Source organism: Felis catus, chromosome D2, assembly GCF_018350175.1.
Source record: "Felis catus isolate Fca126 chromosome D2, F.catus_Fca126_mat1.0, whole genome shotgun sequence".
Taxonomy (NCBI): domain Eukaryota; kingdom Metazoa; phylum Chordata; class Mammalia; order Carnivora; family Felidae; genus Felis; species Felis catus.
In genome coordinates, this window is record NC_058378.1 from 56,278,567 (window position 1) to 56,288,608 (window position 10,042).

The 10,042-nt window shown below is 53.2% G+C and overlaps 1 protein-coding gene across 1 annotated transcript in view; it reads right to left on the reverse strand.

Moving 5' to 3' along the window:
* The window catches only part of SLIT1 (slit guidance ligand 1), a 175,461-nt gene extending 172,444 nt beyond the window's left edge, over window positions 1–3,017 (reverse strand). Inside the window, exon 1 of the mRNA XM_019813631.3 lies at window positions 2,470–3,017. Coding sequence (XP_019669190.2) covers window positions 2,470–2,666 — 197 coding nt within the window. The 5' untranslated portion in view covers window positions 2,667–3,017. The remainder of the gene's footprint in view (window positions 1–2,469) is intronic.
* Window positions 3,018–10,042: the final 7,025 nt, after the last annotated feature.

The window sequence follows — 10,042 nt, forward strand, 5'->3', positions numbered from 1 at the left end:
GACTCTTCCTCACCTTCCCAACCTCAAGCCCTGTCACATCCCACTGGATGTGACACACTGCAGCCCCAGGACAAAGCCGGTCCACTCACCCATCAGGCTGGCACACGCACACCTGCAGGCCTTTTGCCCAAACGTTCCCTCTATTTGGGCTGCCTGCCATCTCTGCTTGGCATACTCCAACCCAGCCACTACTGGGTCCCAAAGTATGCTAATAAAATGGCCCATCCTCTGAGAAGCCCCTTCCCTCCAGAAGAGTGCTTCCCACCCCAATGCTCCCCACCACAGCCCCATCACACTGCCAGCCTGGCCCTCTCCCAAGAGCTTCCAGTTATGTGTCCCCTGCCTGGTCCTCTCGCCTGTATATCTCTTGAAGGCAGGGATTGCTCACTCCCTGCTGGAGCCTCAGCACCGAGGGTAGTTCCTGGCTCTGTTACACATTTGCTGAATTAAATAGAGACTTTTCTCCTGATCCTATCACAATAATACCTCTCACTTAGTAAACATAATGAACCAGGATGCTTTCCATATATGATCTTCGGTCCTCACAAAAACCATCAGCAGCCCCATTTTCTGGATGGAAAGTAACAAAGGCTCAGAGAAGTTAAGTAACTTGCCCAAGGTCACACAGCAACCTCAGCAGTTGAAGGCCCAACTCTCTTTTGCATTAGGAAATTTCACTTCCGTTCCACTCTGATAGCAAGAGAGTTCAAGAGTTCCTGAACGCCAAAACTGACACTGTCCTCAAGACTAAAGGTGGAGAGAAAGATCAAGGAATGGGATGACTTCAGCATTCAGGTCCAAAAGCTAAGGCAATGGGCTACCGTGTCACAGACCTAGGCTGTCATCAGCATAACAGCTGCAAGAAAAATGCCCTGTGGATGCAGCAAAGGAACAGAGAATAGGTCCAGGACAAACAGGTGTGGAGGGCGACCCTGCAACCTCAGGGGTCCTCTGGGCAGATTCCTGACCCTCAGTCCCTCTCCATAGCCACACAGGGTAATGCACAGGCTGCCCCAAGGAAACCTGATTCTGTCCAACCTCTCCCCATGCCAGCATCTCTCCACAGCCCCACAACACACATGTACACACACACACACACACACACACACACACACACACACACACACACACCAATTCCCATCTAGATTGCATCTAGATTGCAAATTCTCTGAAACCTCCATGGGAATTTTTCAGACTCAGCCAAGAAGAGTCTGGGGCAAACGTGTGCTCACTAATTGCTGACCTTGGTACAGAGTTTGATCCAGGAGGTAGCTCTCCCCAGGGTCAGATTTCTGCCTTTGGCCAGCTGGGAGCTGTGAAAATGCGTTCAAGTTATCGAGATATGTACGCCTTTCCTGAGAGCCACTGCAGTTGCCCAGGAGTGTGGGGAGAAGGGGCAGGCAGGTTTCAAAGGAGCTGGCAGCCTTCTCCAAAGTCCAGTTCAATAATCTCCCGAAGCAGTCACCTCTGCAGGCAGCACAAAGACCCTGCATGTGACCAAAAACCTACACACATGGCCCATGTACAGGGACTCTCACAACCTCCCACTACTGAGGTGACACCACAGGTACTAGGAATTCACACACACATTCTGCAGGAGAATCTGGGGAAACAAATTATATAGATCCATACACACACACACACACACACACACACACACACACACACCCTACAAAGCTCGGCCCATCTAGAAAGGGCTGAGTTTTCTCAAGAATTTAGAAGTAAGAGACAACAGGGGAAGATGAATTATTTTTAAATGACTTCATGGTCCATGTCTCCACTCCAGGCTCCCGACCCCTCAGCATTATCACACCTACCCTTTTCTGGGTGTCGATGTAATATACCCCAGGCCCCAAACCCAAATCCCTCAGGTCCCATTGTCTGCCTTGGTTAGGGATGGCTGGATGTGAGGTGGGGGGACCAATGCCTGACACCTGCAAGAGAGGAATTCTTAAGGCTCTGGGGCAAACAATGGAGAGGCAGGGGAAGACTGGAAACTTCAACTCCATCCCATCTTGCGGCCCATCACCTGCCTGCTAGCCCACAGAGCCCAGTCCACACATGCAGCTCAGACCACAGCCCAAGCCCCATGTGCCCAAAAGAAGACATGGTGCCTGGCAGTGCGAGGAGCTTCCCCCCCTGAGTGCCAGGAAGGCTTGCTGGCACCAAGTCACAGGCACCCTGTAGGAATCAAGTGCTGGCGCAGTGGGAATGGCCTGCCAGGGCTAAGGGCAGGGTGCAGGGGTGAGGATGGGAGCTGACAGCCCCGCCAGGGCCCTTTGAATCCCGGGAAAGGGAAACAGGGGTGCTGCTGGCTCCTGGTTCAAGAAGGACCCCGGCAGGCACTGACCCGTCTATTGGCCACAGAGCGGGGCCCCAACGGTGCTGCCCCACCCCAGCCCTGAACTCGTCTTGGTGGGAGGGTAACCGCGGGGCTCCCTGAGCGCTGGGGATGGGGGCCGTACTCACAGGCGCTCCGTGTTCCGTGGGATGTTCTTTGGGATGGCCTGCAGCCCCGTGCCGTGGCAGTCCACCGTGGTGCCGGTGCAGGTGCAGAGGGCGGGGCACGCGGTGGCACCCAGGCGCCACGCGGCTGCCCACAGCAGCAGCCAGAGCTCGGGTCGGACGAGCCCCGCCGAGGGCCCCGTCCCGGGCGTCAGCGCCATGGTGCCCTCACCGCGTCCCGCTGGTGTGCCAGACGGCGGCAGCCGCTTACCATCCCCGTCCGGGGCGGCCTCCAGGTGCGGTCCCGGGGCAGCGCCACCGAGGAGACCGCGGGCTCGTACGCGATGCCCTTGCGGGCTGGGAGGCACCTTGCTCCTCCAAGCGACGGCGCCTGTGTGCGGACCGAGGGAGGGCGCCTTGGGCGGAGGGCGCTCGGCTCCTCTCCGGTTTCTCGCTGGCTGCGTCTGTCTCCCTCTCTCCCTCCCTCCAGCTCCCAACTGACTGCTGCGAGGAGGAAAATGGGCAGGCCCCGCGCGCGCACGCACCCTGCGCACACACACACACACACACACACACACACACACACGCACAATCACACACTCACACCCGCACGCTCGCTCCCACCCGGCAGTCATCCATCAATCGAAAAGCACACATCCAGGGCCAGACTCCTCCCCGCCCTCCCCCAGCAGCCCCCTCCCCCGCCTCCCGACGACGACCACTCGGCGGCGGCGGCTGCTGCGAGCAGCGTACAGTTTCAAAGGTGGAACCTCCGAGGCGCCGCGAGCGGGCAGGGGGCTACCGGGGAGGGGATGGGAGGATGGCCACCGCTCAACCTGTCCAGTCCTGGCCCTGGCCGACTACACACACACACACACACACACACACACACACACACACACACACCGCGAGTATGTGCACACTTAGACGCAAGCACTCGGAACCCGCAGACCCAGCAGCTGGGCCAGAGCGAGGGGGAGATCTTATTTTGCTGCCTGGACCCCCTTCCCCAGGGCCACAGACATGCTTTCCCCGACGTCAGAAACGCGTCCCAGGCCCCACCAGACTTGCTTTGTGAATACTTGGTGAAAGGAAGCTCCACACCCCAGCTCTCCAAGCTACCTACCTTACTTAGCCTTGGACTTTGAGGGCAGAGCCTTGGGGGGGGGGGGGGAGGGAGGCGGAATGTACAACAGCCCTAGGCTAAGTACAGTCTTCTCCCCTGTCTCCACCAAGATGGCAGCAACCCACTTGTCTGAGGAGAAGACAGCAGCTACCTGCTCCCTCATGAAAATGGCCCTGATGTGGACATTTGCTCGTCGGGGAGATGTTATTTCTGTCCAGTCGGCTACACTGGCTTCCCAGGTGGGGATGCAGGGTTTGGGCAGAGTATCAGTGGGGGTTGGAAGTCCAACCCACACTCACAGCAATATTCTTCCATTTCTGACAGATGAAAACGAATATTCGGTCCTGCCATCAGAGGACTGCAGACAGGGCTGGAAGAGGGCTGGGTGGCCTGCTTGGGAGAGAAGCTCCTTCCACGGTCCACCCATGTCAACCCCCCAAGCCTCTTACCCTCCTTTGGGTAGGGACTTTTCTTACTCCAAGGCAGGTGTAGACACAGGTGTAGGCATGGGTGTGAACAGGAAATCCAGAGAGGGAGAGAATTATCCTCAAGCCCAGAAAAGATGAAGGACCTCCGGAAAATCAAGAACAGCTGTGGTTTGCTTGTTCTCTGTAGGACCCAGACATCTTTTGTCCATCGTCCCCTGATTCCCGGCCACCTACAGGCGCTGGCAAGAAGAAACAGTTAAGCAGTTCCAGAAGCACCTCCCTTCCCTGGAGCTGGCTACCTGGGTTTCCCCTCGGGAGGAACCAGAAAGAAAGGTAGCTGGTCCAGGAGGTGCCAGGGGTAGGCACAGCATGGATACAGCTTGTGGGGGGCGTGGGGGGATGTGGCTAGTCTCCACGAGGTTAAAGCCTTATCCACCAGGTATCCAAAGACTTGGGGGTGGGGGTGGGGGGCTTTGTTTTTCTTTTCCACCTTGATGAAAATTTTACTATCTCCACTGTCATAGCAGAGATAGAACTGTGGCCAGTATGTCACAACTAGTGTGACTGGTGTTATGGGCTTTTGACAGTTCTTTTTCAGGTTTTTACACACTGCTCTCCATGACCTCCATCCCAGGCCATGGGTTCTTCAGTATCAATCAAGTGACAACTTGAGGGGAAGGGGCCTTCTTGGGGGTCCCCAGGGGCTGTGACCTTAGAGAAGCTTCCCACACATTAAACCAGAACTCCAGCCTACAAGGGCCTCCTCACTCCTCTCCCTCACCAATTTCTGCTGCTTCTCCGCAGGGCGCTCAGCCCCCTCCTCTCACAGGCCCTGCCAGCTGCCTCAGGCAGAGTTAAATCCTCATTCCACTGAGCCTGCTGCTTTGTTTACCCCCTCTTAGCTGGAGCTGTTTACACATGTGGCTCCTTCCCTGACACTCCTCCTGGGGCAGAGCCTGCCTCCCCCCCACGGCTTACTTATTTCCTCGCTTTGGCACTTAACCCAGCACCTGGCACTTAGTAGGCCTGTCACAGACGGCACTCAGACTGTTGAAGATGTCCAGTTTCCAACCTTCTGCTCCAGCGGTGCCTCCCCAGCCCGGTGACCTCAGAGGGCTCCTCAGAAGCCAGGACCCATGTGGGGAAGAGGGAGAGTGTTGATTAACTGGGCCACTTGCCCTGGGGGCTTCAGAGTGGTAGGGTGATGGGATGGAGGGAGGGGTGGGAGCCAGCAGGGGGCTGCAAGATCAGCCCTGCCCGTGTCTCCCAAGAGCCAGCCAGTGCCCTAGAAGCTTCTAGACTGGCCTGGACAGCGAATCCCAAATTGTCACCACCTGGCAAAGCCTGGCGTTTCCTATAAAGGGGAGGGAAGGAAGGGGGCCCCCTCAGACCCAGGACAAAGACTCCCCATGCCAGCCTAGTCATGGGAGGCCCTGCCCCAGCAGCCAGGCAGCTCCCCAACTTGGCTCCTAGCCCCAGTTCCTCCACCCCAGAACCTGGCTGGCTCCCCAGTTTGGGAGGCAGCTAGCCATGAATGAACGCAGCTCATTAGCGTTCCTAGCACATTTACTCTTGAAACAACCGCCTGGCCAGCCGCTCACCCCCCACCCCCACTCTGCTTTGCTGGTTCAGTTTCCTCTCCCAGGCCCCTCCCTCTGTTGGATCTCCCTGCCCCCTCCCTACAGCAAGGCCACCTGCTCCCTCTGAACGGGTGGGGAGGAGGCAGCCTTGTCATACTGCTTCTGCCAGGAAGGCTCTGCCAAAGCCCACTGGCTACCGTCAGGGCAACCCGGGATGGCGGGGTGGGCAGGGGGGACTTGGAGCTGGGTCTCCCCATCCCGGTGGTGGGCATCTCCTCCGGCCCCTTCAGCCACGCGTGCTCAGGAGTTGAGGGCCACCTCCCGCCTGAGACCGGGGAAACCTCTGGGGAGTGCCTCCTTTCAGCTTTCTGCACGGGGCCCTCTCCTCCACCTCCACCAGCCCTTCTGAGGCACCGAGAAGCAGAGCACCTGGGTGAGGCTGCAGAGCACTGCGGTTTGGATTTCTGGACTGCAAACGGCAAGAATGAGACAAAACGCCTGCCATCTGGGCGTTCGTTCAACACCATCTATTAAGTATCTATGTATTATGTACGCTGTCCTGGGACTTGGCACTTCAACAGAGAATAAGAACTGCCCTGGCCTGCCCTGAGCTCCCAGTCCAGTGGGGAACAGAAAGAGGAAAGCCCACTCTGCATGATTAGCTTGGTAAGAAGGAGTGTGGAATTGCAGAGAAGCCCGAGTGTGGCGCTCAGGGTAGGGCCAGAAGGCTTCCTGGAAGAGGAGGCACTTGAGCTGAATCTTGAAGGATAAATAGGCATGGGCTGGGCAGCAAAACAGGAAGAAAGCCTTTCTGGGTGAAGAGAAGTACAAAGGAAAGGCACACAGATTGTGGCAGCATCTCAGTGGCTGAGCTGGGGCAAGTTCAGCAAGGCTAAAACGTGGCAGGTGTTCGAGTGGGAAGTGCAGGTAGAGATCTTAGAGATGGCAAGTGCGGCAGGGGCGGAGGAGGGCGGACATCCGAGAGGCCCTGGTGCAGCCATTCTGGCTTTACTGGGCTTGCAGAAGTCCCTGGCCTGTCCCCGTGCTCAAGCACAAGTGCATATATGTAGGTGCCTGCAATGCACTATCCCTGGAACCAGTGACCCAGAGAGGACAGGATGATGGCAAATGAACAGTTTCAGTATATGCTTTTTTTTTTTTTTTTTTTACTGTTAGGATTTTTTTTAGCTGTATAGTATGACTTAACCTCCCCATCACCGCCAAAACATTTTTAAATACCTTTGTATGCTTATTATAAATGCCAATTCCCAGGACCCACCCCAGACTTTCTTAATCAAAATCTTTACTGTTAACACACTGGGGAGTGAGAAAGTATGATTCTGATGCGGGTCCCGGGGACCATGCTCTAGAGCCTGATGTGCTGAGTTAATCAGTTTGAACTTGGACCTGAAAACTCTGGGAGCCACTGAAGGAAGGGGCCCCGTGAAGACAAAGGGTCTGAGGCCTGTCTGCCTCCCTCATCTCCAGTCTCCACACACTCTTAGCAAAGATGAGACACATCAAAGAGAAAGGCAGCCATGGGGGACTGGCAGGGAGGGGACAGAGCCACGTGGCAACAGATGCGTAGTAGTAGCTTCAATCACAAGATGTCACAGCTGGAAGGGGATAAAGAAATCATCAAATCCAAACACCACCATACAGTTGGCAGCTCAGAGAAGTGAAGCAACCAACCTAACCTCACAGGGCAAAGGAATGGCAGAGCCGGGCCATGATTGAGGCTGCATCTTGATCTGCTAGGCCACACACGTGAGAAGAACACAGCATCTGGTCCATCCTGGGCACTCCTCCTGACCCTACAACCCCCACAGGGACTGAGAAGCCAGAAGTCCCCAGGGAAGTGGTGCCAGCAGGGCTCAGGATATGGTAGCTTTAATCTCTAAGCCCCTTGAGGCACTCCAACTTGAAGGAGGCTGGACTGCTTGAGGCTTTCAATGACAAAGCCTAAAGCAGAAACAAGCTCCTAGACTTAAGATCAGTGGCTTTTCTAGAGGCTACCATATGCATCCAGGACAACGCTGACAGTTGAGAAGCAAGAGACACGCAGAGGGGAGAGGGAAGAAAGGAGAGGTGATGAAGACAGAAAGCAGGGGGCAGAGTCTGTGCAGGCAGCCATGTGATCATTCATTTATCAGACACTGACTGCATGCAGACTGTGAGCCACGCATTGAAATACAAGAGATTTTTTGCTTGGGATTCACTGGGCTTCTTGTATCTTGCTCATGGTTTAATTTAAATTTGATGTTTTCCATCATTATTTCTTCAAAAGCTTTTTACATCCCCTCCTTTCTTCACCTCTGGGGACCCCAAGTACACATATGTTGGGCCACTTGACATTGTCCCAAAGGTCACTGATGCTCTGTTCATTTTAATCTTCTCTGTGTGTTTCATCTTGGTGAGTTTCTACTGTTGTGTTTTCACGTTCATTATCTTTTCTTCTGCAGCGACTAATCTGCTGTTAAGCCCATGCAGTGCAGTTTTATCTCAGACATTGTGGTCTTCATCTCTAGAAGATCCATTTGGGTGTTTTTTCTCTCCCATATTTCTTAATGTGCTTATGGTTTCCTCTGCCTTCTCATGCATATGGAATATAGTTGTAATAACTACATCTATGAATTCTATTATCCTGCATCATTTCTGGGTCAGTTTTGATTAGTTGCTTTTTTTCTTCATTATGGGTCATATTTTCCTATGACTTTGTATCCTAGTAATTGTAGATTGGATGCCAGACATTGTGGATTTTACCTTACTGGGTGCTAGATATTCTTGTAGTTCTAAAAAAATACTCTAGAACAGAGTCAAGTTACTTGAGAACAATTTGATCCTTTAAACTTTCCTAGGCAAGACCAGAGTAGCCTTTAGTGTAGGGCTGATTTCCCCACTACTGAGGCAATACCCTGTGAATAGTCTACCCAATGCCCTGTGAATTTGGAGGCTTTCTACTCTGGCTGGTGTCAACACCAACTCTGTGGGAGCTCCAAGGATTGTTTTGTCTACTCCATTTGGGTGGAACTTTCCCCAGCTTCAGATAGTTTATAGCATGCCCTGATTGATGTTCGGCTAAAGACTAGGGATGGGATGGGGCATCACAGGGAGGAACCATCTGCAAATCCCTCACTACTCTCTCTCTGCAGCAATTTCCTCTCCCATCTCCCTGGAAACTGTAGCCACCTTGGCCTCCCAATCTCTCAGCTTCAACTCCACAATTCAGCTTCATGATGGGTTACACTTGGGGTGCCCCTCCTGCTCTGTGGCCTGGAAACTCTCTCCAGCCTATAAGCCAAGGCAATTATAATGCTCACCATACTTGTTTTCCCTCTCAAAGGAATCACCATCCTACATTACCAGTTGTCCAATGTCTGAAAACAGTTGTTTCATTTTTGGGTTTTGTTTTTGTTTTTGTTTTTGTTTTTGTTGTTTAAGGTGGAAGGGTAAATTTGCTCATTATTCTACCTACACAGACACAGAAGTTTGGGGGCACCTGGATGGCTCAGTTGGTTAAGTGGCCGACTTCAGCTCAGGTCATGATCTCGTGGTTCATGGGTTCAAGCCCCGCATCAGGCTCTGTGCTGACAGCTCAGAGCCTGGAGCCTGCTTTGGATTCTGTATCTCTCTCTCTCTCTCTCTCTCTCTCTGCTCCTCCCCCACTCCTGTTCTCTCTCTCTCTCTCTCTCTCTCTCTCTCTCTCTCTCTCTCAAATTTAAATAAACATTTTTAAAAACTCTTTTTTAAAGACATAAGTTTGTAAGAGATGTTTAGCAACACTCTATGCCCTTTAAACTCTCCCAACATGCTAAGGAGATACAATCAAGCAGTCACTTGACTTTGACAAGTATCACGAAATTGGCCAAAGAAGAAGGGGCCTCAGTCATGTGGGGCTTCCCTCAGTTTATAAAGCACCTCACACTGTGCACAAGACAGTCCCTATGCTAGCATGCTCTTTCTGCCATTCTCAACATGGCTTAGTCCTCCTCTTCCTCCTAAGCAACACCTCCTCCAGAAAGCCTTCCCTGACTCCGGGTTGAGTCAGCCCCCTCCCCTGTCATGCAGCCTCCTGGCTCTCTGTGCCCCCTTCAGAACACTGATACTGTCATTTGTAATTGCTTCTTTACCTAATGTCTCTCCTTTCCCCCTAGGCTGGAGCTCCATGAGGGCAGGTTCCCATCTATCTTTTTCCCTAATGCCTAGTTTAGGGACTGGAGCATAGAAAATGCTGAATAAATATTTTTACTGAAGCATGGGGTGGGGGGAGCATTCAGGGGAGGTGTATCTTGAGAATAAAGGTGCAAAAAAGGCAGGTCTCCTGTAAAAATCAGGATAATAAAGAGTCACATTTGGCTAGAAAGAGAATTCCCCAGGGAGCAGTGAGTTGGGTGTTTTGGAAATCCATGAGCATGGTATAGCTTTTCATTTATTTGTATCATCTTCAATTTCTTCCATTAATG